The sequence below is a fragment of the Aspergillus brunneoviolaceus genome, assembly GCF_003184695.1.
Source record: "Aspergillus brunneoviolaceus CBS 621.78 unplaced genomic scaffold BO95scaffold_5, whole genome shotgun sequence".
Taxonomy (NCBI): domain Eukaryota; kingdom Fungi; phylum Ascomycota; class Eurotiomycetes; order Eurotiales; family Aspergillaceae; genus Aspergillus; species Aspergillus brunneoviolaceus.
In genome coordinates this window covers 492,316-518,222 of record NW_020290735.1, presented here as the reverse complement: position 1 = coordinate 518,222, position 25,907 = coordinate 492,316, and the positions used below count along the sequence as shown (strand labels likewise).

Below are 25,907 nucleotides of genomic sequence, written 5' to 3'. Positions count from 1 at the left end.
AGCCTTTTTCAATCTACACGACCTAGGGAACTAGAGAATTGTCAACAATGGATTTTTACCTTCGATGCAATTCCCTCAAATGTCGAGCCCAGCTGAAAGAGAGAGCAGTCGTCACGACCTGCTCGTAAGTCCAACAGCAGTTTCAACTTTCCACCACCTCCGTCACTGACCCTTTCGGAGACACATCTTCTGTCTCCAATGTGCCAGCAATCTAGGTCTTTCACATCCAACGTCAGTCGACCGTCGTTGCCCAGCCTGCCAAACCATCCTCGTCAATCCAGACGACGCGGTCGCCACCATCCTCAACCCGTCCGAAGACTACAAGACGAGCGTGCTCAGCGGACTGGACCCGAACACGATCATGGAATGCGCCGGCCGGGCCCTGCTGTTCTGGACGTACCAGACCACTCAGGAAGTGTGCGCGTTCTTCCTCGCCCCAGCACGTAAGAACCTCCTCGAGACCCCATCACTAACAGACCACTCTTCCAGCTTCTACCAAGAGTTCCTCGGAAAGACCCTCACCGAGAAATACACCAACCTCAACACCCAGATGGACAAGGTCATCCACAACGCCAACTCGGAGATCTCTGCCCTACAAGCACGAATATCAGGTGAGCCACTCCCAATTTCAATTCCAAGCCACCACCTCCCGCCTCAGCTCCCAAACTCCCAGCACCCAGCACCCAGCACCCAGCACCCTTCAAGACCAAAACCAGATACCAACACCTCACCCTTGGCAACCAGACATGCAAACGACGCAAGACCAACTCCGCAAAAAGAACCAAGAGCTCGTCGACATGTACCGCGAGAAATGCACCCGCTTCACGCAGATCACCAACCTGTACAACTTGTTGAAATCGCGCGCCATGAAGTCGCAGATGCAGACCGCAGCGACGGACTCGGTCCATCAGACGCTGAACTCGCTGCCTCTGCCTCTTCCTCCTCTGCCGCAGTCACAGTCACACCAGAGTAACGTACTGCCACCGTCGCCATTCGCTCTTACAAGTTCTGGTCCCCCAGCAGCAGCAGCAGCAGCAGCAGCAGGTGCAGGTGCAGCGAGTCTCCCAATGCACATGCACATGCACATGCCCACGCACACGCACACGACACTGGGAGCCTCGATGCCCCCGCAGACGCCCCTGCACCGGTACCCGGTCGACCGTGAGGGCGTGGAACAGCTGCACCGCCACCAACGCAGCGGAACGGGGAGCTCGAAGGGGGCGGCGACGCAGATCCAGAAACAGAAACAGAAACAGAACGCGGATGCGGTGGCTATGCCTCCTCCGCTGCCGCCGGGGCGGTTACAGGGGGATCCGCGACATCGTACGGTCATGCCGAGATCCCACTTCTCCCGAGAAAGAAGATACTGATTTTGAGATTTCCAGGCGGGACGAGTACCCAGCACCGCACCCGGCTAGGTGGTGGAAGTGGAGGCGGCGGCTCCAGCACGCGCCCAACGACCGGATCCTCGACGCTCCCGCACGACAGCGTGCTGCTCGCGCGGTTCGGAGCCGACGGCGGACCGAATAATCCTTTTCTTGTCGGTGGCCCTGCAGCCAGGGACAGGGACAGGGACGGGGACCTACTGTCCAAAGCCGACGGAGGACATCTGCGCCATGCCGGCTACCCCGGGGAGCCTCCGAGCGTGAGGCCATACTTCGACAGTACGGGGCTGTAGCCCTACACTTGCATTACAGGAGCCCCCTCTTGGAGAATCGGTAGCGTAGCTAAGTAAGGGGTGGTGGGGGGTGGAAACAAGGTTTGGTGTGGTGGGACCAGATTTCCCTGGGTTGTCTATTGTCTATTGCAAGTTGCTTTGGTGTGTGTGACGCATGCAGGCTGATTTAGGACTTACGTCCGGCGTTTCGGGGGAAAGGGAGGGAGGTGGTATATTGTGCTTGTGTATATATGTACCTTGCTAATTATACGGATGACCTTGTTACTCGGGGACCGTGAGCAAGGAATACGTATACATGGTACACTCGAGGAAAATGTGGGGCTGAACTGGGGTTCTCTGATCTGTAAAGCTAACGATTGTACTGTACTTGACGCATTCAACGGTTGTGTCTGTCCCATGACTCGTAATTTGATACAGTGACAGCTCATCACAGTGGCCCATGGTTCAGAGTCATTGGCAGCTCTCAAGCACTGGTTAGAGATCAATTATTACAGAAGTGATCTGATGAGTTGATCAAAGCAACTGGTTTTGAAACGGCGGATAGGGGGAATAGATTCTCGAATACCGTCTCCTTGCCTGACCCAAGAACTGTATGACCCGCATCAGAGGAGCATTTCGCGAAAATGTGACTACATCTCAGGGTCTCTTTCTTTAATATTACGCTTTAATTAGAGGTTTGAGATTGTGCAATTACATAAGTCAAGACAAGACACTATGAAGTAGATAAAGGACGGGTGTCTGACGAACGTAAGCAGCATATCAAGTTTGGCATTTGCCTGCGATTGCAGAAATCCAGCTAACAATAGTATCAGGACATGCTAGAATCAACAATGACTGAACGTTAGAGAAGTCCGAAAGAGAGTCACAGAAAGCGATGAAAGATGTCACAGATCTCAGGATGTTCTTGTGTAGCAAAAGATCTCCAGTAGAGCTGTATGCTGGGTTGCTGTGGCATATGAGAACATACACGATCTTGTACGTCTTTGCAAGCAAGAAGACCCTTTCGCGAAGAGGCGAGTTGATGTTGCCGCTACTGTCTGGTATGCTAGATCTATGTCCTGGTAAGAACAGCTGCGTGGTGGCTTGGGTGTTCGTTAGCATGAGTGCCGTTGTGGCAGCTATAGTTATGTCGGCGTGTTCGAAAGAGTGTCCAGCACTCGACGCAGTGGCTGATGTATCTTCTTCAGGATCAATATAGTCTATTGAGTTGACAAGATCGCTCGCTTCGAGGTGACGCACAACATCTGGGTGACTTCTGAGAAGCCGGGTTGATAGCGTCAATCTCAAGCCACCCGACAGATTTTGTGGAGCAAGAGGGACTTGCTGAGCGAGATCCAAGGAAATGGACGCCTTTTCCTCGGGCAGTGGAGTGACCGGTGCTGTTTCCCCAACCTTTGCTTTGAGGGCTGGCGAGCCGAAATTGGGAATTTGCGTCACGGACTTTTTCGTATTAAGTCCCCTGACCTGCATAAACGAGACCAAGGAGCCTAGGTTCGAGGAGGCCACTAAATGCAGAGTCTCAGGTCTCTTAATGCCTGAAGACAGCTTATTATGCCTTCCCAATGAAGATCTCCTTTTTGAGGGCGTTCCACCATTACTGGATTTACGCTTTTGTGGTAGACATGAGCTCTTGCGGAGCGATGTGTGGCCGAAAGGAGTTTCGACATCACGGATGGGTATGTAGTCACTGTGTATCTCATGGCGCTCCGATAAATTCTCTGGCATTTTTGTGACCTCTATCCTCATATGATCGCTTCTTTCCCTTGCATAGACAGGGCTTTTCGCCAACGACGTGGACTGCTCTTCAGTTGTCGAACCTAGCCCTTGCGAGTTCGACTGCACTTGTCGTATATGATTGCAGTCTGTACGCGTATTCTGGGGTTGGACTCTGAGCTCTTGAGCAAAGACGTCGCTAGCTGGAGGAGTATTGACGGGATAGACCTTTTCTTTATAAGGGAGGCAGTCAGATGTAGCAATGTTATCAGTTATCTCAGTATACGTCACTTGAGAGATGCCATGGGTGGACTCCCCATCGCTTGTCGAGAGCTGACTGGCATAGGAAGAAACTTCGCGGTCCTGCAGTGACTTATGTTGAGTCACCACACAGTCAGACAAATCGATATCATCCTCAATAGGCGGTGAGGTGTGAGACTGGTGCAAGTGTGGTTGATCAGATTCCTTTCGCACATTCGGGGTTCTATCTAGCAGGTTATGTGTTGAATCGTTGACCCTCGCATCCACGTTCCAAGGGTCCTCCGAGGCTCCGTCATCATTTTCTGCAGGTATGCTGAAGCTGAAATGACTCTCGTTAGCGAAGGGGAACGATTCCTCCCCATCAGAGAACTGGTCATCGTTGACAGGGAGAAGGTCGGGGGAGTTTGAACGTGAACGTGAAGCTTGAACCTGTAGAAGTCAGCACGCAACAAATGCGAGCAAGACGAGAGACATAGACCCGCCTCCTTTAAGCCCAATTCATTCCACAATAAATTTTCGAGGTCCTTAAAGCGAAGATCAAAGCTCTTTCGAGCCTCCTGTATCAAACGCAATGCACCCTTCGAACAGTCAAGCTTCTCCTCTCGGATGTTCTCACCGGAGGTGTCTATCCCATGTACCAAGCCCCTCGCTAAAACCACATCGCGATCGCTGATTTCGTCCTCCAATGGACTGAGATGGAAATCGTCGAGACCGTAACAGACAGGTCTTGCACCAATAGGTGGACCTTTTTCCTCGTCATTGGTAAAGATTGGTGTCTCCACTTTCAGCTTATCGTAACGATCCCATGACGGCAGGATACTCTCCCAGTGACTTTCGATGTCGGTCGGTTCGATCTTTCGAAGAGCGGATGCAAGGAAAAATGCGCTTTCTTTCTTAAGGTCTAGCTTCTCATGATAGAGGCTTTGTTCGAGAGATGTGTGCACCTTGTCAAGGTGGTCTCGGAACTGGGAAAGGGAGTTTGAGAGAAGATCAGGAATTGCGACACAGCTCTCCTGTACATGCTCGAGGGGATCCACGTCTGTATAGCTACTTGCTATTCCATGAAACCGGGCATACTCTAGCACTGCAGAGTTTATGGAATGGGCCATGAGGACGAACAGTCAAAAGTCAATGGTAATGATTGAATTAGTTGGTATCAGTAGATGGTTGAGGAAGGAAGGAGGTGGTCCCTGGCCACGTGCCCCGCAAACGCTCATAGTAAATGACAAGAGCCCATGTAACGCTCCGGCTTCAATGACATGATAAACTCGCTGGATTCTGTGGATCAAGACGCTAGAACTGCAATGACCCCAGTCTTCAAGTCTGCATAAAGAGCCCGCTCTTGCAGTCTTTGTCTGACAATAAAAAATAGCAAACGAAGTAACGCCAGATCTCCACAATATTCATAAATTGAAAGCACCTTCAATGATAACCTTCTTCAGTCGTTGTAGTTGGACTGACGGGATCCATCCTTGTTGACAGGAGGGAGGTTGTAACGAGCGATGTACTCCTCCTCCTGCGATCTCCCTGCTGGGTCCAACACCGGGCGCTCAGCATGGGATGCAACTCGGACTGCATGACGACGGTGAGGAGCAAACCCATAAGAGGCTGAATGATTCTGTCGAGATCATTAGCAATTTGGTAGTTATCAAGCCAGGAAAGCGGCTACTTACTGTTGTTCGGTTGTCCCAAATGGCCACGTCATTCTTGTTCCATTGGAAGCGAGCGTGCATCTCTTGTGTTGTTGCAATTACTTCGGTGAGGTAGCGGATGATAGCATCACTTTCTGTCTTGGGGATCCCGACAATCTTCGTCACGAAGCCAGGGTTGAAGAAGAGACTGTTCCAACCAGTGACAGGGTTGGTCCTGATCAATGGATGCTCTGTTGTGACAGGCTCACGACGAACCGTTCGCCCAAGGGCTCTGGAGTCGGAGGCCTGCATTTCGGCAGAGTGAAGAGCTGTCAAGCCCTTGAGATATGTTTGCATATGAGATGAAAGTGCATCGTATGCTGCATATTGAGATGTCCACAGGGTATCTCCACCGCCTCCCCGAGGGGGGCCAGTAAGAACCTTGAGGGATGTGTACGAGGGGGGTTGAACTTCATAGGTCACCTGTTACCAGTCAGTAGGCTGCGACTGATACGCAAAGGCAATGCATGCCACATACATCTGAGTGCCACAGAAAGCTAGGCGTGAACATTGCCCGTTGGTCGGCAGCATTATCGCCTGCATAGACGACATGAATATCCTCCAATCCTTCCTTTCTAGGAACGGCTGTGGTGGCATGCTGGTAGTAATCATTAGATCGATGAGCTTCAAGACACCATGAGAAATTGGCTTCATACCTTGTGCAATTTGCCGAAATGCCTGCCCAGGTCACGCTGGGCGTCAATATCCAGGTCATCCTGATCACGGAAGAAGACCACGCCACGGACAGCAACCAAACGGGCGAGATCATCCTTCTGAGCGTCTGTCAATTTGGCAAGATTGACACCATGAACTTCCGTGCCGATCTTTGGAGTGTAGTCAAAAACATCTGTCGCATCTTGGAGAAGGTTCCGGAAATCGGGGTCTCCATGAAGCCCTCTGTCCTCATGAGGGATCTCTTCTAATGGTGCCCAGTGAAGGTCTGGAAAGGCCGGTAGCAAGTCTTGGTACGTATAATTTTCGTGGTTTTCCACAGTCGTCCTTCCCGGCTGGTAGCCGAATTTGTTGCCGGCGATGTGCTGCTTCTTGGTGATAGAGATGGATCTGAGATCCTGGGAGGGAAGAGGGTCCACCAACGAGGGCGCCATGGTTAAGGATAGAAAGAAAATGAACTCTATAGCAGAAATGCAACTGAGAATTTAAGCATGTGTAGATGCACAAGGAGAAGATGGTAGTATTGCAAAGAACTTATTATGGAATACAGGTGAGGTTAGGAGTTGTTGCTCATATATAGGCATGAGGCAGGAGCAGGCTGGTTCCCCAACCTAATTGTCAGCAGACGTGCTGGGAGCAGTAAGACTCATCTCCAAACCGGGCTGATGTTACGGACAATGTATTGCACCATCGATGGGCAAAATCACCCAAGAGGCCGGATACCGCAGGATAGCTAGCCCTGAAGCAACCATGGGACGACGGGTTCCAGAAAACATTCCGAAGCCCCCGGGCGCCACAGATTCGGCGCCGATCGCGTCATCGCGACTGGAAACTGTGGGGAAGGACATCGACCCAGCTTGCGACTGGATAGATGGAATTGTCCGCCATCATACCTCACAAGTGAATCTGAGAGAGCAGATGGCAAGTACATGCGCTGCGTCGTCAATTGGCAGCGTCACACCGACATTTGGAGACGTGGACATGGTTTCATGTTGTGGTGGTGGTAGAAGCAGGAAGCTGTTCTAGATTCAGGGGGGCGGCGCTCGGGGGTTCTTCCGCCTCGCAGATCATAGATCCTAGTGCTGGTGCTGGGGTGAGTCAACAGGCGATCATTTGGATGGGGTATCGAGATAAAGGGATGCAACCAATTCTCAGAACTCACAGTCGGTATCACAAGCTAGCGGAGAAGTAGTATCGTCGCATATGTCATGATGACACCCCAGCAAAGCCGACTGATGCCGAGTGAGTAAACCCAGTCCGACTGATTGATAAGACGGGGAATGAGGCTAAGAAGGTGGATCCGGGGATGAGGTGCGATCACGCCAGTTTGCCGCCCTCTTGCGTTTTCCCCCTTACCGCCCGGCCTTAACTTGACCTCCGTCGGACCTCATCTTTTCGATATTACTATCAATACTCTGTTCTCCAGATAGCAATTTCCATTAGGCTTATACAGGGCCCAGTTATTCTTGATAAGACACGTAGTCTATTCTTTCCATTCAGCCACCAGATCCTTCGAGTCCAGAGATCATCAATCTTGAATTTATATTGCATTCCATTATGATATGCCGGCGGCGCCCCTAGCCCTGTATTGCATCACACAAAGAACTCCTCATTAAAACCATGCTAACCCAAACAGACAAAAGTGCCATGATCCCTTGCTTTTCACCGTCGCCAAGAACATTATATTGTACAATGAGAAAAACAAAGACTCAGCGCCGACAGAGCAAGTACGTATCAAGTAGAACCCGTCCTTCAGAGGTTGAGCCTGCCATCAGCGGCCGAAGGAGGACCCAGGACAACTTCCTGCACCTGCTCGGTCACGCCGCCGAGGCGCCCGGCAACACCTAAGATACCAGCTTCCACGTCGCTAAGCACGGTAGCAAGATCGTTGACTATGGACTTGGGGGTTCCAGACGCCGGTCCATCACGACTCCGCGCCGCCACAAAGTCATGAATCTGTCGTTCCAGAGTAGACTCAACTCCGTGAAGGTGGTCCTCGATCTCCTTCAGACTTTGAGTGTAGCGCTCGAGCACAACTCCCATCTCATCCGAACGCTGGGAGAAGTAATCCACCAAGTTGACAGGTACCCCGTTCACGCTGGTGGCAGTGGCAGGATCGCTCTCAACATCATCGGGAAGGGCCAGGGTGTTCTTACGCGTCGAGCGAAGTGTCTGTGCATCGGTCTTCTGGTTCTGAGACGTCCACCAACCAGCTCCACCGGTAGACTGATATTGTAGGGGTAGTTTCAGGGTGTCGATGGCGCGGAATGCAACCTGGGCCTCGGCCGCATCGCGCGATACAAGATTGCGCAGCTGATCAATCTCCCTGGCATCGTTTTCCAGGGCATGTTGCATGGTCTCAAGCTTCCCTTGAACGAAGTCCACGTCGTGTGGTATGCTTTGTCCCTGTGTCTCGATTGTAGGAATCATGTTCGAGACTTCATTGCATAATTTGATCTGACCCAGCACGTAATTATCGAACCTCTCAAGCTCCGCCTTGATCTCATCCGCACAACTCTCATACTTGGTTGTGGGGAGGATGTTGCTGACGTCGATCTTGACGCCGGGAATTACGGTGGTGCCACCGAGCTGCGCGGGTTGTTGTGCAGTGGTGCTCTGGTTGCCAAACAGACCAAGTGTAGGTCTCTGAGCTTGAGTTTGCTGTGCATTGTTCTGAGTGGCGCCACCGCTATAACAGGCTTTCTGTTAGGATGCATCACCATCTTAGATTATGGAGAAGGTAGGTAGATACTCACAATAGACCTCCTCCGGTGGTAGCAGTGTTGGTTGTAGTGCCGCCGAAGAGCGGCTTGGATTGAGCTTGAGTGGTCGCAGCACCGCCTAGACCACCAAACAACCCCCCGCCAGTAGTTCCAGTTTGCGCAGTGTTGGTAGTGCCCGCGGTTCCTCCAAAGAGTCCACCGGTTTGTGGCTGAGATGTGGTGGCTGTCGTGTTGCCAAATAAGCCGCCGCCGGTGGTGGCATTGTTCGTTTGCTGCTGGCCGCCAAACAGATTCGATCCGGACGGTTGCGATTGCTGTGTAGTGCCACCTCCCAAGTTCCCAAAGAGTCCCCCGGCTGGATTTGGCTGCGCTGTGTTGTTCGCTCCCAGGTTGCCGAAGAGGCCACCGGAAGTGCTCGTGGTTGCTGGTGTGGTCGCAGAGCTAGTTTGTGTGTTGGTGCCGCCGCCACTATTTGTGCAATTTTCGGTTAGCTCATCTGAGTCAGGTTTCGCGACCATAGTGAAATGAATGATTGAAGCAACTGATTTTTCGAGTTGCAAATGTATTCGCGATCAGACGTAGGCAGGAACAACGCGCAGTTGGATGGAAGGTTCTTACAAGAGGTTGGATGAACCTGTGTTGAGGGACAGGCCTGTGCCAGTGCCTGCAGGCTTTGCGGAGAACATTGCGCACTGTGAGGGGGGCAGCAAAGACCGGAATGTCAAGTGCTCAAGCACAAATGATCCACAAACAAAGAAAATGGCGCTTTGTACCTGCCAATCTGCGCCGCAATGGATGGGTAGTGATGGATTGGTGAGTGGAAAACAATCAAGTCAGCGATGGTTGCTCGGGAGCTAACCTCACTTCCGGCAAGTTTCTCCGGGGTCCCGTGACCCTGACGTGCCCCAGCTCACCATTGGCTTATCGGAATCTGATAACCATATCACATCTGAAGGACCTCACTTTTACTATCGACCTAGTAGTCTGAGGTACTGACATTGATACATAGTACAAGCTTCAGGAATTGACTTTACTTCATAGCTTTGACTTTATCACTGCTTCGAGGCTCACTTGGGAAGGCCACCAGTCTCCACTAGCAATTCTACCACCCTTGTTCCAGCCAGGGAAACTGCATCCACCTATCCTCTTCCAGCGCATCCTCCGTATTAAATACATCGCTCGAAGCGAGATCTCCTTTCATCTTGTGCTATAAGCCTCATAGACATTGGATCACTCAGCTCTTGAGACTGGAGTCATTGAGAATTGACGCCGCCTGTTTGGCCTGCAGCATGTGCCCTGCTTGATTATATCCTATCACGAACACATCCTAGCCTGATCCCAAATAGGCTCTGAACTTCATATCGGGAAGATGGTTGAGTATGAGTCTACTACCTCACAGCCTCTTTGTGTGGCCATCTCAAGTAAGCCGGAAAATGAGGAGCAGAGTCCCCGAACGGAGACACGTACCTTCGGCCAGGAACAAGATGGCCGGAGAGAGAGGACGCCGCAAGCAGCTTCAAGGCTTTCTGACTTAGATATCATCAAAAGTGCCGAATGGTATGAACGCGTTCTTCACCTTCCCCCTTGAGATCACGGCTAATGGAATCTCTCAGGTCCGCTGATGGAACTACGTTAATGACCGACTCGGCAGACCATCATATCAGGAGCTATATATTGTCAGTATCTCGTGCCCCAAGAGTCTCAAACCCATGAATTGACAGTTCTTCCGTAGGCCACCAGACTTACTTGAAGAGAGACCATCACCTATCCCCCTCTTACCCTATTCGACACTGGCCTCTGCTGAACCGACATATGCCATGGCCATGTACCCTTTTTTCTCCCTCCAAGACCCTTCCACCACCTTGTTTCTTTCCTCCGTGAGAGACCACCCAATTAGACTGGCATCTGCTTTGGCGCCAATGCAGATGGCGTCTTATTCGCTGGTCAATCCCATGACAGAGGCTTTCATTACACCCCACTCAATGATCTACCCACCTAGTTTAGGAGGCACCCAATTCCTCACTGGATCCGACAGCCTCATCTGCCTGTTCGATGTTTCGCGACCAGGAAACGACGGGCCTGTCACAACGATGCCTACCATACCAAGTAAGCGCAAACAAGTGGTGGGCGGTGGTGTTGGCATGAAGGGCATCATTTCTGCACTGGCCGTGGATCCAAGCGCACAAGGCATCCTGGCTGCAGGGACATTTACGCGACACGTCGGGCTCTATGACTCGCACGGAAGCGGGCAATCTCTGGGAACATTCAGCATCGCGAAAACAGAGGCAGATCCTCACATAGGAGGGCGCGGGGTCACGCAACTCTTATGGAGTCCTTGTGGACGGTATCTTTATGTCGCCGAACGCAAAAGTGATGGCGTCCTGGTTTATGATATCCGAGTGACCGGCCAACTGCTTGGGTGGCTGCAAGGACGCAAGGCTCTCACTAACCAACGCATGAAGATCGACGTGGTGGCCACGGGCCAAGGAGATTCGCATGAGATCTGGGCGGGAGGAACCGACGGCTGCATGCGAGTTTGGCAGAACCCCACGTATAATCCTGGAGCACAGGAACCGAAGTGGGAGTGGAAGGTTCATGATGGTGAGTCTGCGTTGCTGCTTGCCACAGCATGTTGCACGATTCTCTGCTAACATCATGTAGAGTCAGTAAGCAGTACTGTGGTGCATCCTTTAGGCAATGTGGCTGCAACAACTTCAGGGCAACGATACTTTGCGGACGAACCTGACGACAGCATTCTGCCTCCTAATCCGCAGACTGACAGGAGTCTGAAAGTCTGGTATATGCCGTTCTTGAACGATAGCAACAATGTCGATTCAGTCACGAGTTGAGGCGCTTAGATGAAAGGGAATCTCATCAAATTGAACCTTCGACCTAGGACTCGATGCCAACATCAGCCTACCTCGTCGGGGCACAGCTTCGGGACGAGTTGATGTGAGTATCAGATCGGAGGGATATAGGAGAAGCTCAGCATTAATTGCATATGAAAAGCATCTTCGAAGCTACTGTAGCCTGGCCTTTACTAGAGGCTTCTCGGCTAGGCTCCGATAGCTAAAGTTATCAACCTGGAGTTGTAGTTTGCCCATCACGAACGCGCCGTGTCAGCCATTTGCAACACAAAAAACATTGGGCTATGGCTCTACCTCTATTACTGGCACGCAATCTCCCAAGAGATTGAAGTGGCCCGCATGAAGATTTCCTATTTCGTTGTTCCAACCGGTCTTTGGTAGCAGCCTTCGTGCTATAAGTGAATAGTGCTCTGCCAGGGGAGATAATTTCCATCAGCCATCACACCTGAAACCTCAAACATTGGGTGAATGTGTTGATAATTTAAAAATCCTCAAGGCCCGATATTCACTAACACACCCCAATTTTCTTTTTCAATTTCAGACTTACTATATAATCCCCCCCCCCTTGTTCTTCCTCCTCATGCTCTCTTCCCTTCCTTCCACCCCTCTATCTTCATCTCTTTCACTCCCAACTTCCTCAAGATAATCATCCTTTTCAAGTACATAATCTTGAATCTGCATCTCTTCGCACATATCTTCTCTCGTTTGTCAATATCTCCTGCTTTCTTCGAGCGTGTGAACGCGTCTTCACTCTCTCTCGCATCTTCACAAAGTGAAATACATAACTTCACTAACTTACATATCCCCTTCTTTGTATCTTCAACATTCATCTCAAATCATCAAATTTTTCTCCTGAATACAAAAGAAAGGACGTTGCTCTAAGGAGCGTGACTTTCAAATGCTAGGATCAAAGATCCTCAAGCGCTGCAAGGCGCGTCTGAGCCTTGTCAGACAGCTCAGACAGCGTCGCAGTCTCACTAATAACAACGAATCCACAACACCCTCTGGATCCTCCGGATCGTCTCTTATGCAGTAAGTCCTTTACAGCTCTTGGGAGAAGATCCATCCAGGCTAATACTACGCAGAGTCGATGGAGCTGGCGATCTTGATACCGAGCCCATCAACCTCGACAGTGATGATGACGACGCAATCACCACACCTTCTCGAACACTCGGAACATCCCCCCTGCAGTAAGTCTTTGACATATCTGGAAGAAGATCCAGTCAGGCTAACACTACGCAGGGCCGATGAACCTGATAATCTTGCTATTGACCCTCTCAACCTTCATGGTGACAACAACACACCCGCTGGACCTTCAGGACTGTCTCTGCAGTAAGTCTCCGACATCTCTTGGAAAAGTATTCATTCAAGCTAACATCACGCAGGGCGGATGGGCCTGGCGATCTCGGTGTCATCCCTTCGAACTTCAATGGTTCCGAAAGGGACTTCCATAAATTCATCAATGCAAGTCTTGAGAACGATGTGCCCAACACTGCGGGCGATTCTATGAATAAGCGGGAGTTTGATGAATTGATGGCTCTTATCCAAGGTAATGACTGGCTGAACCCAAATCTCACAGCGTGGCTGTTTACTAACGTCGTTCTCCTAGCCGATGTTGGATCTAATGGTGATGAAGCCAACACAAGCAGCCCAAACAACATTGAACGTACTGGAAGTGGGATGACCAGTACCGAAAGCGTTGAAACTGCTCAGCGTGTGCAGCCCAATGAGCCAGTTCCCAACCACTGGGGCAGCTCTGCTAGAATTGTTGACGTCACTGATGTCAGTAACCCCGAGGAATGGCCTGCTGATATGGATACCAAGAACCCATCGGTGGAATTCAGCACCCAGTCCTCATCAGAGCTGATCCACCCGAATTCCAACTACGCATTGCAGCAGGCTGTTGCCAGCGGCTCTTCACACAATGTGGGAGTCCACTACGGGCAGCAGAATCCTGGTAGTATGCTGTACACAAACTCTAATCTCTTCGGAGCTCCAGGTGCTTCTGCATTCGTAGATGGTAGCAATGTCGAGCGCTTGCCCATCGGGACTTGGAATTCCGTGGCGTCGAACCCCTTCATGGCTGCGGCTAACCCAGCATCAGATGGGCAGTTGCAGCCTTTGACTCCTCCTCAGATGACTCCTGCTCAGATGACTTCTCCTCAGACTCTTGGTCGCGCCCCGGACAACCCAATCCTCAGACAGGCAGTTGAAAACAACCGAAAGCGTAAGCATGAGGCGTCGAACGCTGTTGTTCCGAGGTATGCCACTTCCCAATAACATCAGACCAAGCAGAAATTAGTCAACGAGCTAACATCTCCATCCAGCAGTTCCAACACCGCAGCTAGTCACCCAGACATCGCTGCTGGAAGCTCAAGCTCCCTGGCTGATCGTCATGGTGAGCTTGAGCGCCCCGCGAAAAGATGCAAACTTAACAAGAAAGACTTGGAGGCGCTGAGGCCCAAACGCAAGAAGAAGAATGGAAAGGGGAAAGGTAAAGGGGGCCGAGGCGGCCGAGGCGGTCGAGGGTCAGAGTCGGAATCAGACACAACTTCTGAGCCGAAGCGCGTCAAGATTCAGAAGGCCAACTTTTGGAACTCCTTGGATCCCAACTCCCGCGGAGTCCGTCCCGGAAATTTTCCGGATATTGACAGACTTCTCAACCCAACCAGCGACATACCGCAGGCCACCATCTACGATTCCGCGAGTGAGGCGCGTGCTGACCACAAGACCGATACCGACGTCGAGAAAGACGACGACACCATCCCCAAGACGCATGCCGCCAAGAAGGCTATCGTGGTGGCGTTGGCCAATTTGATGATGGACAACTCTTGGGCACAAGACGGCAAGAGATCTTTTGGCACTTGGGACAACGCCTTCCACCCCAGGCATGTGCTAGAAAAAGCCGCGTGGGAGCTACTGGTAAGACTTTCTTCGGGCAATGCCAGATCCTTTGTAATCTTGCTGACGGTCCGACTCGCAGGAAGCGCTGATCCGGCGTAATACACAGGGCCCAGATCTCCTCTACTATGAATTTTTGAAGTTCTCGCTTCCCCCTAGGTGGTTGACTTTCAAAGAAAGGCTTTCGAAGGTGATGGAGGCCATGATCTACCACAAGGCTGTGGTCAAGCACCTTCTTGATCCTCCGTATCTGCATACTCTCGTGGAGGACCCGTTTGGCAGCATTCACCGCGTTCGCGACAATAGATACCTGAACGGTAAGAAGGCCAAGTTGCTTAAGGTGGCGGCGGAGGCCAAGAAAAAGGAGCAAGAGGAGGCTCGTAGAGCTCAATCTTTGGCCCAGGCGCCCGTTGAAGAGGGACCCGCCTCCGGCGACGAAGTGTACTCCGCGGACGACGAAGAATCCGCAGATGAGTCCATTGAACTGGAGAGCCCGCCTACCTCGCCTCCTCTCGCGACCGCGGGACCTTCCTCGAAGAAGGGAAATGCCTCCATCAAAGTCAACGGCAGCACTCTCAAGGCACCCGCGGCCAAGTCCGCTGTGCATAATGTCATCCCAGGCACCTTTGTTCCGGACGCAATGGGTCTTGACGATCTTGAAAACCTCATGGGAGAACCCTCTTATACTGCTGGAGCCAACGCGGACGCGCAGCCCCTGTTCCCCATCGCGGACCCCAACCCTCCCTTCCTGGCTACAGCCCCTACTGCGCACACTGCGATGCCCGGAGACCTCCAGGATCTCATGGACCCCTGGCTGGAAGATCTTGAATTCGTCCCTTTCGGGGCTCAGCCCATCCACCCAGCCTACGTTGATCCCGGCAACATGGCACAGGGCAGCAGCATTCAGCCAAACGTTCAGAACTTGAACGGCCCCAACCAGCACAACATGGCATCTCCTCCCCAGAGCAACATGCAGACCGTCAATCCTCGTATGATCATGGCGCAGAGCAGCCTCGTGCCGGCGGGCCGCACCATCCAACCCCCGCAGAACAACATGCAGAGCAGCCTCGTGCCGGCGAGCCGCGCCATCCAACCCCGCCAGCACGGACAGATGCAGAAAGCCATGGGCCAAGACGTTGCTAACCCGAACATGTTCGACTCCGACAACAGCACGAATGCATTGGGTCCTCTCCCGGACTATATGCTCCCCCTCCCCTTGATCGATGTGCACAAAAGGAATGCTGGCCCTACGATAATCCCCAACCAACAGGGCTGCGTCGATTTTCTGAACACAAGAGACGCTAGTTCCTTCGCATGGGTTGATCTCCCTAGGCCTACACGTGCTGCGCCTCAGAAGCCTGCCCCTCCGTCTCGTGCCGCTCTCGGTGAGCTTGCCCCATATGAGCTTGCTAGGGTTCAGGGTGTCTTTGAGGATTGGAACAAAAAGAGGAACAAGCGCAAGCAGGCGGACGCTGGCATTCAGGATGATGTTCAGCCGTGCAAGCGCAAGCCATAGCTTACTGCTTCCATATGGTACACCAACGTACATACAATCCAGTACATCTTGGTGCTTGGATTTCGGTCTTTTCTTTTTGTCGTCTTTGCTTTTCGGCTTGTGGTTTTGAGGACTTACGCTTTTGAGATTGTGGTTCAGGTTTTGAGATTGCGGTTTCAGGTTTCGCGGTTGTGGTTTTGATCTTTGGTTTCGTTGCTTGCTTTTCGGTTTCGCTGCTTGCTATTCAGTCTCTGCTTCTTGCGTTGCTTTCTTGCTTTTCTCAGGTTTCAGGTGTTTCGTTGCTTGCTATCCAGTTTCTGCTTGCTTGCCTTTTTGATTTTCTCGGGTTCTAGGAGTTTGGTGGTTATGCGTTGCGCTTTGTTGTTTTGCTTCTTTGCTTTTGTAAACAGGCAGGCCTGTTCGTCCCATGGTGGATGGGAGGGGAGAGTCTCGAACCGTGGGAGCTGCAAGTTTGGCTCAAGACTACCCATCCACCATGGGACGGACGGGCCTTCTTGAGAACGAGGAATGATAGGTGCTCCATTTGAATGTGATTTTTACTCTATTTTTATCTTTTGTGTCTTGGACACAAACCCGCGACGACGCCCAGCTTGTAAAGGTTTCCTGAATACAAGAACGATCGCTACGAGGATGGCGCCAAGGGGTTTCTGTGTATGATGCAAGGCCCATCGGCAGCGATGTACAGATGACAAGCCTTTCCGGCACGAAAGTACGGTTTTTTTTTTTTTTTCGCTCGTGTTTTCCTTCCTGCTCCCAAATTGAAATTGCAGAGATACCTTTTGTTGTTATTTTTTTTTTCGTTTTTGATGCAATTATTATTTAATGCAAAGCTGACAAACCCCACTCTCCGCGCCGCTGCGTAGATCTGGCCCTGGCCCTGGTTTTAGCTCTTCAGCTAAGATCCGACCAGAATCCGACTCGTTAGTACAACACCCAAGAATCTACTGAGTAGCACCAGGAGCAGAAGCAGGCACGATCCCAAACCGCTCGTAGGGGAAATCCTCCAGCGAGGACAGCAAGACCCCCCACCCATCGCCCAACTTCCCCGGCGTGCCATTCCCATTATCCTGGCGCTGGCCCTCGCGCTCCGCGACCAACTCCTCGGCCTCCTTCTCGGCCTCCCCCTTCTCCTCCTCCTTATGCTCCCCCGTCAGCCCCGCCAACACCTCCTCCTCGCGCCCGGCATACGCCTCCAGCAGCCCGGGATGCGGCACCCAAACCACCTGCATCCCCGCGCGCCGCCCGGCCTCGACGCCGGGCACCGCATCCTCAAACACCAAACACTCGGCGGGCGTGATTTCCCTCTCCCCGCGGGCCCGCAACCCGGCATTGATCGTCTCCAGCGCGAGCAGATAGATATCCGGAAGGGGTTTCCCGCGCCCCCGCCCGATGCGCGGATCGTCGCCCAGGACGCGCTGGTGCTCCGGGAAGGCGGCGAACAACTGGCCCAGGTGGGAGGACTTGAGGTGAAAGTTTCGGGCGTGTGAGGAGGTGGCCAGCGCGATGTGGACGGGGGATGCGGTGGATTGCGTGGCGACCAGCGTCTCCAGCAGGTGTTTTACGCCGGGCAGCGGCTTGGTGGTGGGGAAGCGCGCGAGTTGCAGCGCGGTGATTTTGGCGATGTATTCGTCTTGCGTGATCGGGAGTTGCGCCCAGTCGTGGAAGATCCGGCCTGCCTTTTGGGGGGTGGATGGGCATGGGGGTTAGTTTTGTTTGTTGTTGTTTTTTGGGGGTAGGGGAAAGGGGGATAGGACAAGGGGGGGCTTACCTCCGGGGCAGGACGGCCCTGCAGCTGGGCCTTGATCGACCACGGAAGTAACGGTTTGCCGTACTCCTGCAGCACCGTGTTGGTGATCTCGGTGTAGATGTCCTCCGAGTCGATGAGGAGGCCGTCCATGTCGAAGAGACATGCCCGCACGCGGGGTAATCTTCATATCGCCAGTCAGTCCAATTGGTAGGAGGGAATACGGCAGTGTGATAGCTGACTTACTCAGGGGTGGATGCAGACATGGTGGACGGGAGTGTGCTGGTTTCCGCAAAAGCAATGCTGAAAGTCACAAGGCAGCAGTCAAAGAAATGGAGTTGAGTTGAGGTGGACAGTCGATTTCTCCGCACTTGCGACAATTAATTCGATATCGGCTATCGATAGCGGGGGGGGAAGGAAGCGTTGGTGCCTCAGGCTGGCACTGCTGGTCTCAGCCCCGCCGGCCGACCGCCGCCGCGGGACCGCCCATCTCCAAGCTCAAGCTTGCTCGAGGATTGGAATCGGAAGAACCCCTGCTCAGCTCTGCACCGTCCACAAAATGTCAAAAGACGAGAAGAGGGCAAGCGCCAGCGACAGCGAGGACGAAGAGGACGTCTTCCACGACGCCCGCTTCCCCGCCGACGAGGAGACGGTAAGTATAGCCACCACCACCACCACCACCACCACCACCATCACACCCAGTCCTAACAGACTTGAATCCTAGAAACTCCTCGAAGAATCCCGCTCCCTCAAAGCCGAAGCCAACCAGCTCTTCACAGCCGCCAGCTACGACGAAGCCATCACCTGCTACGACCGCGCCCTGGCCTCCTGCCCCAACTACCTCGACTACGAAGTCGCCGTGCTGCGCAGCAACATGGCCGCCTGCTACCTGAAGCTGGAGGACTGGAAGGCCTCCGTGGACGCGGCGACGACGTGTCTCGACCGGCTGGACAAAGTGCTTCCCCCAACGACGAGTACAAGCACGGAGGCAACGAGTCGGGAAGGCAATAGTCCCGGAACAGCGACGGAGGAAGCAGTCGTCGAGATCACCGGGGACGACCAGGAGGCAGAGGAGGCCCAGCTCCAGCGGCTGCAGCAGCGGGACCAGACGAAGCGCGACGTGCTGCGGATCCGCGCGAAGGCGCTGATGCGCCGCGCGCGCGCCCGGATGCGGCTGGGCGGCTGGGCCAACCTGCAAGGCGCCGAGGAGGACTACAAGGCGCTGGCGGCCATGGATAACCTACCCCCGGACGACAGGCGCGTGGTGCAGAAGGGGTTGCGGGAGCTGCCGGACCGGATCGCCCAGGCCCGCGAGAAGGATATGGCCGAGATGATGGGCAAGCTGAAAGATGTAAGTCGGCGCCCGTTGGCCTTGTTCCATGTGGGTACTAATTGGAGTGATTCAGCTGGGAAATGGGATCCTGAAGCCCTTTGGTCTCTCCACGGAGAATTTCAAGTTTGTCCAGGACCCCAAGACCGGCGGGTACAGCATGAACTTCCAGTCTGGTTGACATCTCCCTGAGTGGGCGGTAAATAATGACACTACGCATGTGGAGTTGGGATGCATTTTTCGAGCGAAAGCAATAGAGTAATTTTTTAGGATGAGGTATAATTTTATGTGTTAAGGGGCTGTTTACAGCGGCGGTCGTTCAATTACTGTCCTGCAGTGAACATGGTAGCGATTCTCGAAAGACCATCAAGAGAGACCTTGTCACCGAGGTCGAAGATTGTGGATCGACGTTGGCTTTTTCCACCGAAAGGTCGTTGGACTTGCTGGGTCGCAGGCTCTTGAGAGCTGGGGCCATAGACTCGAGCAGTAAACCCGCCCTCAAGGTCTCCACCAACAACTGGGGGCCACGGCTGGATGCCATGGCAGAACTTGAAAAAGTCTTCTGCAATTGCAGAGCTTACTTTTTGCTGTGCAGGCGACATAAACTCACGGAAGTTCTGGAAGAGGTAGGCAAGGTCTAGAATGTGCCCAGCTCGGCCTTTCCAAGCGCCATCCCATGGGTTGCCTTCGTTAAAATAGTAGACAAATGCGCGTCCCTTCCAGCCTTTTGCAGATGCCAATGAAGGGGCGAACATCCAAACGTCATTCAAGAACTCGAGGATCGCAAGAAACGCATCCCCGTCATCTAAGTCCTGAGTTATGCCGTACCTGACCGAGATCTGTTCTGCGACTTCTGGTTGCGTGGCAAGGACGGTTGTAAGACACCCGAAGAAACGCTCGGCGCATCCGTTCTTGAGATCAGACCTAATAGCGTGGATGATATTGGCCTGTCGGTTCAGCATGGGCAACATCGGACTGGATTAAGATTGTCACTTACATCAATCTGGGCATCGCCAACCATCAAGTCCTGGCACCAGTCCTTGCCTTTGGGGATGTGGTTGGTTTTATCCGCCAGCTGTGAGTAAGTTATTGCGGACGGAACCAGATCTCCGTCCACTGCAAATGTCGGAGTTATGGACGGAGGGACCTTCGCGACCAAGTCCTCGCCAGGAGACTTCAGCAAGGCTTCAATGCGTTCCTCTGGTGAGGCACCCGCCAAGCCCAATGCTGCCATTGCTTGTTTATAGCTTTGCTCATGATTCTCGTAGGGTAGGCTAGGCGAGAAGAAACGATTCCCGCTCATCAAGATAGCTCGTTTGAAAAGAGGCGTTTCCGACTCAAGATGACAGGCGACCGATGCTGCGACACTCAGTCAACTCTGCCAACACCACCCAGACGTCAAGTACAGTACATACCAGCGCCGGCGCTCATCCCAGCAAGAGTGATATTGTCCGGATCCCCGCCAAAGTCACCGATGTGCCTGCGCACCCACTCCAGAGCGACCCGCTGGTCTCGCAGGCCATTGTTCGCTTTGTAGCCGGCGTTCCTCAGCTCCTCTGAGGTTATGAACCCGAACATGCCCAGTCGATAGCTTTGCCAGTTAGCACACACGCATCTTCCCACTGACCAGCTAACAAACATACTTGATGGACACCGCGACAATAGGCAGCCCGTTCGACACAGACAGCGCAACCAGTCGCTCGAGCTCAAACTGCGGCCAGGAATTGGCCCCGATGAACAGCCCGCTGCCGTGGATGAAAACAAAGACCGGCAGACGAGCATCGGTCGTGGTGTCGCTTGGAGTCGCAATGTTCAAGTTCAGGCAGTCGACGTCGGATTGGGGAAGAGGCTTCTGGGGCAGGGTATGCTGGACGATGCTGAGCTCCAGGTCGCATCCGAACGACGGGGACAGTGTCGTCGGGCTTGAGCAGTCGTTGCTGGTCAGTCTTCCACACGAATCAAGTCATTGGTCCGAAGTGACTTACCCATCTTTGGTCGCGTCGAGCACCTCCCCGTCGCGAGTTTCAATGAGTTGGGCGTCTGCAAGTCTGTCGCTGAGCGTGGCATACTTGATGCCTAGGAATTGGGTTACTTTGTTGCTATCGCGCCCGCGGATCTTGCCCAGGTTCTGCGTTAGAAGGATCGTCATGGTGGAAGGGTGACGCTGGGGAGATGCAATGAGTGAGTCTGGCGAAGGTCGCAAGTCTGTCTGAAGTAAAGAAACCCCCCGCACGGAAATCCCCCAGGCCGTACAGGCCCCGCAATCTCGGTGGGTCTCGCATTGCATCCGCGGCAGTTGCGGGGGAAGAAGGTGAGGCAGTTGTCATCGTTCTTTAGATTGCAGTTTCCATGTGGAAAATGTCCACGGGTTATCGCGGAGCGCGTATGTGCTGGGTTCCCGAGGGATTGACAGTTTTTATTCGAAGGGGTGACAAGATTTTCACCTATCCCAATTGGTCTCTCTAGTAGTTTGTCATTATTTATGATGTTTGCTTATAGTACTAGAAGGCCTACTTGACTTGCTCAAACTACTTTGCTTACTCAATATATGACTTGAACATATTTGTATAAGATTCTTGCAGAGATCACATTATTTATAGAAACTATCTTAGAGAAGCCATTTTGCTTACAGGATCACCTCGTTCGTAGACACCACTTTACTCATATAAATTCGGGATTGTTGAAGCAGTAGAAAGACGCTTGACTGGCCTGTGGAAAAGATACCACCAAACTACGAATCCAGCCACCACTCCAACCCAGGTCGCAACTTCCTCCGCTGCAATCCAACCCAGGAACAGTAAACTTATCAACAACCAGAAGAAAGACACCTGCAATGACCAACAAAGACCTCAATCAATCACACCCCGCCTCATTGACCTATTCTTATCAACCATCACTCCTTGCTTATATCAAGCCAGTCTACCGAAACACTCTATTCGATGTCAATGTCAAGCAACACCCCGACCCAGAGGGAACCCACACCAACCAAGGTTGACCCCTACATCCCCGCGGACCCCGCCGAGCCAAGGTAAGCATCCACTCTTCCTTACTCACCAGAAACAAACAACTGACCCCGCCAAGCGAATTGCCTTATCATGTAGGCCAAGAGATCAAACTCCACCCCACGAGCCCCCGCGCCGACCAGGTCACCGCCATGCACGCCAGAGTCCTCGACGTGTACGGAGTCGAGAACCAGATGGCCTGTGTGCTGCTGATCGACGTGGACCCGCCGCTGGGGAAGATGACCTCGCCGATATTTCTGAAGCTGTTCGACCGACGCTGCGCGGGCGAGGCCCGGACCCAGAGGCTGGGCCGCCGGAAGACCGACGCCGCGCACTGGGCGGCGGCGGTCGAGCGGGACTACCACGAATACCTCTGCCAGCAGGAAAGCCACATCGCGGTGGACCTCCTCTCGCAGAACGAGAACCCGCGCTTCCAGCACCTGAGCTGGGCGCCCGCGCACAAGGAGATCTACCTCGAGGGGCTCGTGCAGCGGAGCCTGGCGAACGAATTGGCCGTCTGGCACCGCCTGCGTCTGCTGGAGGGCAAGATCATCCCGCGATTCTACGGCGGCGTCTTGGCGACGTGGGAGGTCAGCGTGGACGACGCGGGATTCACCAAGACAGGCACGTGTCATGGGTATCTGCAGCAGATTCTTCACGGGTGCTCGTTCTGCGATCTGTGTGAGAAGTTGCCGGAGAGGCTCTGGGGTACCGCCTGCGACGATGTCCTGCACATAGTGCGGACGATTCAGGATTGGGGCGTGCGGACGGATCGGCTCAGTCTGAAGGACTTTGACGTGTGCTATATCACGGACTCGGATGAGGATGCCGACGAGAGCAGCGCCCCCTTTTATCGAGTGTTTCTAGTCGACCTCAGATCCTGTGTGAATCGGAGCTCCCGCGAGAGTGACTATGCATGGAAACAGCGTATTGCTTGGGCGGATGAGGAGGGCGCTATCGCGCGAGACTTGGAGTTGCTCACGGGTCATGCGTGGACATATCATCGCTCGAAAGGTTCTGGTGAGCTGGAACATGACGTTCCCCACGTCGAGCATAAAGAAATGGTGGAGATTGATAAAACCCCAATGTCGCCAACGAGCTCTGACAGAACAGAAGTCCCGGGAAGTCCCTAAGCTGTAGTGAGTGGAGTTGGGCAACGATTGGGAGATGCAGGAAGTTATCCGTTTAGTATAGTTCGCGATGACAGGTAGCAATAGCTGAAATATAGAACTTTGAACCTTGAATTGACGTAGATTGTACCGATGTATACAAATAGAAGGAGTTCGAGTGAAATGAAAGATAATCAAACTACTGCTATATATGACTTACCAGGCCATTATCATCTTGATTTGGTCAGCCATAGACACGTTAATCACTTGCGTAATGGTTAGTCTGATCCAAATGGCCATAGCACACTACACGACTGTCGAGCTAACAGTGGTATTCATGAAGCTCGACCCCAGCTTCGCCTGCGCAGCCTGGATCAACGCCTCGACCGCGCCGTCGAAGTTCGAGAAAATATTCCCGACAACCGACTCACCGCACGGGCTCTCCTGCGCGGCTGACGAGCTGGAGCTTGTGTCTCGCTTCCGCTTGAAGCTGATCCCGGGCGTAATTTTGACGCAGTTATACTGCGCCTCGGCGGCGCGCAGCTGGCAAATCTCGTCGGTCTTGCAGTCGCCGGTGCACGAGGAGAGGTCCCAGCCGCGGCTCTTGCGGGCGTAGTAGTCCTGGAAGACGGCGTCGTCGCTCTCGAAGAGCGCGGTGACGTTGTGCCAGAACGCCGGGGTGAGCTCGGCGGCACTGTCGGTGACGGGCGGGTCGAGGAGGGCGCCGTAGGTTTCCTTGACGGCGTAGTATTTCTCCCAGACGGGCTTCTCTTGGTAGCTGGGGCTGGACATGTTGGCGATGTAGACGGTGAAGTCGAGGACGCCGAAGGTGACCGGATCGACCGAGTAGACGCGGAAGGTCGGGTTGCCGGAGGTTGGGGTCAGCGCGGGCGCAATGTACGACATCATGGTCGCGGTGGCGGCGGTCTGGTCGGTGTAGTTCGAGTAGGCGATCTCGAACTCGTCCTTGTGGGTGTGACCATAGAAGACGGCGGCGATGGTCGCCTCGTAGCGCTGGATGATCTGGTCGAAGTAGTTGGAGCCGTCGTGGAAGGTGTCGCCCGAGCCCATCGGCATGTGGCCCATCAACCACACGCGCTCTCCGGCCGTCTCGGCCGCGGCCAGTTCGCTGACTAGCCAGGCGAGCTGGCCGTTCGGGTCGGTCAGCATGGTCTGCTCGTAGAGCCAGAAGTTCTCCTTGTAGTAGAAGTTGGTGTTGAAGGAGATGATGCGGAGGTTGCCACCGGAGTATTTGACCGAGTAGGAGCCATAGTCGTCCGCGGTGCTGGCAGCGGTAGATCCAATCCACTGGCTCCAATCGGCTGACAGGGTGTCGTAGGCCCACTGGCTGGAGATTGTAGTGTCGATGTCCGAAGTTGGGAAGGAATTTACAGGCGCAGTGTCGTGGTTACCGGTGACGCCGTAGACGAGGTTGAGGTAGTTGGGCATTCGGGTCTTGTAGGCGTCGTTGAGATCATTGGTTACCTCAGTCTCGTTGACCAGCCACACAGCGCCTTCGACGACGTCACCCGTGAAGATCGTGAAAGAGGCGTCCGGGACCAATTTTTGAATAGCTGCGTACATGCTTTCCTCCAAAGTGAGAGGAGCGTCGCAGTTGTGGTTTCCATACTCCCCTGCAGGATAGTCCGTCGATCCAGGCTCATCCGAAGCGGTATACGGGCGGCAGCAGATGTTTTTGGTACAGTTGTAGCTAAAACCAGATTAAGGTCAGCATAAATGTCGGGTGAAGAGGTAGGAGGCGTGGGGTTAAAGGACATACTTTGCACCAGTTTCATAAGAAAGATCAACGTGGATATCACTGATGTGGACGATTTGCAGAGGGGTCTCTCCACTTGAAGCAGGCCGAGACGCGTTCGCTGGCTTAGCAGAAGGAAATTCGACATTGTATTCGGCCACAGCCGGATAGTCACAGAGGCCAAAGATGGTAGTACAAAAGAGAACTGCCGTCTTGGAAGGGACGTCCATGTTACGAAGATCGTGAGCCAGAATAGGTCCTTCGCGCGAGATTGCACCCTCGCAAACATCGTCGTCGTCCACCTGATCTCTATCAGTAGAGTTTATCGGATGACGATGGGAGACTCGCCTACCTTAGCCAAGATACAAACCTCAGTGATGACATCCACAAAGTCATCGTTGCCCAAGTGAGCAAGCGCTTGGAGAACAACCAGCAAGGCCTTGGAGCCAGATCAGCCTAATGTTTCGGACCACCAGAAAGTAATGCTGATAAAAGCTTGCTCACCTCACACGCAGCACATGTCGTAGCGTCCTCGATATCTGTTAAAATATCGCTCACTGTTGATCTTTTATTCAGTCCACTTGACGCGACAGAGGCGCCAAGCAGACCCGCAAAGCAAAGCAGTTGAGAGATCTTCATGGTACACAGGAGGATGAAGCTTGACTTTGCCCAGAGAGCGAGAGGCTTTACCTAGCCTTTATAATTACCAAATCGATTGGAGTAACCCATGCATTGAGCGCGTTCACAAGTTGTATTCTCCTCGATATCCTCGGTTCAGGCACGTTCTCTTGCATTGAGCAATGATTGACCCTTGTTGGCGAGCAGAGTGGAGTGAAGAGTGAAATGAAGCTTTGAGAATAGCGAGCATGCCGAGACATTCGTGAGAATGATTGGGCAAGAGCGGTTCGGAAGGGAGTTGAAGATATTGAGATTAATTTATTTGC

At 53.2% G+C, this 25,907-nt stretch overlaps 11 protein-coding genes across 11 annotated transcripts; 5 read left to right on the top strand and 6 right to left on the bottom strand.

The window, feature by feature from the left end:
• Positions 1-47: 47 nt before the first annotated feature.
• Positions 48-1,370, top strand: BO95DRAFT_352703 (uncharacterized protein; the record flags this gene model as incomplete). The annotated part of the gene is made up of 4 exons (XM_025582146.1): positions 48-124; positions 181-611; positions 706-969; positions 1,117-1,370. The coding sequence occupies 4 exons, from the start codon at positions 48-50 to the stop codon at positions 1,368-1,370; spliced, it is 1,026 nt and encodes a 341-aa protein (XP_025446858.1).
• Positions 1,371-2,437: 1,067 nt separating this feature from the next.
• BO95DRAFT_459378 (uncharacterized protein) lies at positions 2,438-4,761 on the bottom strand (the record flags this gene model as incomplete). Its single annotated transcript, XM_025588642.1, has 2 exons — positions 2,438-4,074; positions 4,131-4,761. 2 exons carry the CDS (start codon positions 4,759-4,761, stop codon positions 2,438-2,440), a joined length of 2,268 nt encoding a protein of 755 aa, XP_025446857.1.
• A 241-nt stretch (positions 4,762-5,002) lies between these two features.
• On the bottom strand, positions 5,003-6,578 carry BO95DRAFT_197834 (TauD/TfdA dioxygenase family protein). Its single transcript, XM_025581008.1, has 4 exons — positions 6,000-6,578; positions 5,822-5,941; positions 5,326-5,766; positions 5,003-5,270 (listed from the first exon to the last, which is right to left on the bottom strand). Exons 1-4 carry the CDS (start codon positions 6,447-6,449, stop codon positions 5,091-5,093), a joined length of 1,191 nt encoding a protein of 396 aa, XP_025446856.1. The 5' UTR covers positions 6,450-6,578; the 3' UTR covers positions 5,003-5,090.
• A 971-nt stretch (positions 6,579-7,549) lies between these two features.
• On the bottom strand, positions 7,550-9,543 carry BO95DRAFT_438699 (nucleoporin FG repeat-containing protein). The gene is made up of 3 exons (XM_025585578.1): positions 9,357-9,543; positions 8,772-9,206; positions 7,550-8,704 (listed from the first exon to the last, which is right to left on the bottom strand). The coding sequence occupies exons 1-3, from the start codon at positions 9,422-9,424 to the stop codon at positions 7,768-7,770; spliced, it is 1,440 nt and encodes a 479-aa protein (XP_025446855.1). The 5' UTR covers positions 9,425-9,543; the 3' UTR covers positions 7,550-7,767.
• A 333-nt stretch (positions 9,544-9,876) lies between these two features.
• On the top strand, positions 9,877-12,050 carry BO95DRAFT_470514 (uncharacterized protein). Its single transcript, XM_025589523.1, has 4 exons — positions 9,877-10,295; positions 10,352-10,414; positions 10,471-11,339; positions 11,400-12,050. The coding sequence occupies exons 1-4, from the start codon at positions 10,108-10,110 to the stop codon at positions 11,585-11,587; spliced, it is 1,308 nt and encodes a 435-aa protein (XP_025446854.1). The 5' UTR covers positions 9,877-10,107; the 3' UTR covers positions 11,588-12,050.
• A 453-nt stretch (positions 12,051-12,503) lies between these two features.
• On the top strand, positions 12,504-16,022 carry BO95DRAFT_427796 (uncharacterized protein; the record flags this gene model as incomplete). Its single annotated transcript, XM_025584814.1, has 6 exons — positions 12,504-12,637; positions 12,691-12,795; positions 12,848-12,937; positions 12,991-13,866; positions 13,933-14,527; positions 14,589-16,022. The coding sequence occupies 6 exons, from the start codon at positions 12,504-12,506 to the stop codon at positions 16,020-16,022; spliced, it is 3,234 nt and encodes a 1,077-aa protein (XP_025446853.1).
• Positions 16,023-16,788: 766 nt separating this feature from the next.
• BO95DRAFT_478814 (haloacid dehalogenase superfamily protein) lies at positions 16,789-18,125 on the bottom strand. The gene is made up of 3 exons (XM_025590058.1): positions 18,013-18,125; positions 17,791-17,950; positions 16,789-17,698 (listed from the first exon to the last, which is right to left on the bottom strand). Exons 1-3 carry the CDS (start codon positions 18,030-18,032, stop codon positions 16,964-16,966), a joined length of 915 nt encoding a protein of 304 aa, XP_025446852.1. The 5' UTR covers positions 18,033-18,125; the 3' UTR covers positions 16,789-16,963.
• Positions 18,126-18,334: 209 nt separating this feature from the next.
• On the top strand, positions 18,335-19,413 carry BO95DRAFT_438697 (uncharacterized protein). Its single transcript, XM_025585577.1, has 2 exons — positions 18,335-19,117; positions 19,173-19,413. Exons 1-2 carry the CDS (start codon positions 18,641-18,643, stop codon positions 19,275-19,277), a joined length of 582 nt encoding a protein of 193 aa, XP_025446851.1. The 5' UTR covers positions 18,335-18,640; the 3' UTR covers positions 19,278-19,413.
• A 6-nt stretch (positions 19,414-19,419) lies between these two features.
• On the bottom strand, positions 19,420-21,245 carry BO95DRAFT_510917 (putative carboxylesterase; the record flags this gene model as incomplete). Its single annotated transcript, XM_025591390.1, has 5 exons — positions 19,420-20,043; positions 20,094-20,455; positions 20,512-20,687; positions 20,740-21,018; positions 21,082-21,245. 5 exons carry the CDS (start codon positions 21,243-21,245, stop codon positions 19,420-19,422), a joined length of 1,605 nt encoding a protein of 534 aa, XP_025446850.1.
• A 796-nt stretch (positions 21,246-22,041) lies between these two features.
• BO95DRAFT_459370 (uncharacterized protein) lies at positions 22,042-23,231 on the top strand (the record flags this gene model as incomplete). The annotated part of the gene is made up of 2 exons (XM_025588641.1): positions 22,042-22,124; positions 22,178-23,231. 2 exons carry the CDS (start codon positions 22,042-22,044, stop codon positions 23,229-23,231), a joined length of 1,137 nt encoding a protein of 378 aa, XP_025446849.1.
• Positions 23,232-23,513: 282 nt separating this feature from the next.
• Positions 23,514-25,602, bottom strand: BO95DRAFT_470510 (acid sphingomyelinase; the record flags this gene model as incomplete). The annotated part of the gene is made up of 4 exons (XM_025589522.1): positions 23,514-24,918; positions 24,988-25,265; positions 25,316-25,402; positions 25,468-25,602. The coding sequence occupies 4 exons, from the start codon at positions 25,600-25,602 to the stop codon at positions 23,514-23,516; spliced, it is 1,905 nt and encodes a 634-aa protein (XP_025446848.1).
• Positions 25,603-25,907: the final 305 nt, after the last annotated feature.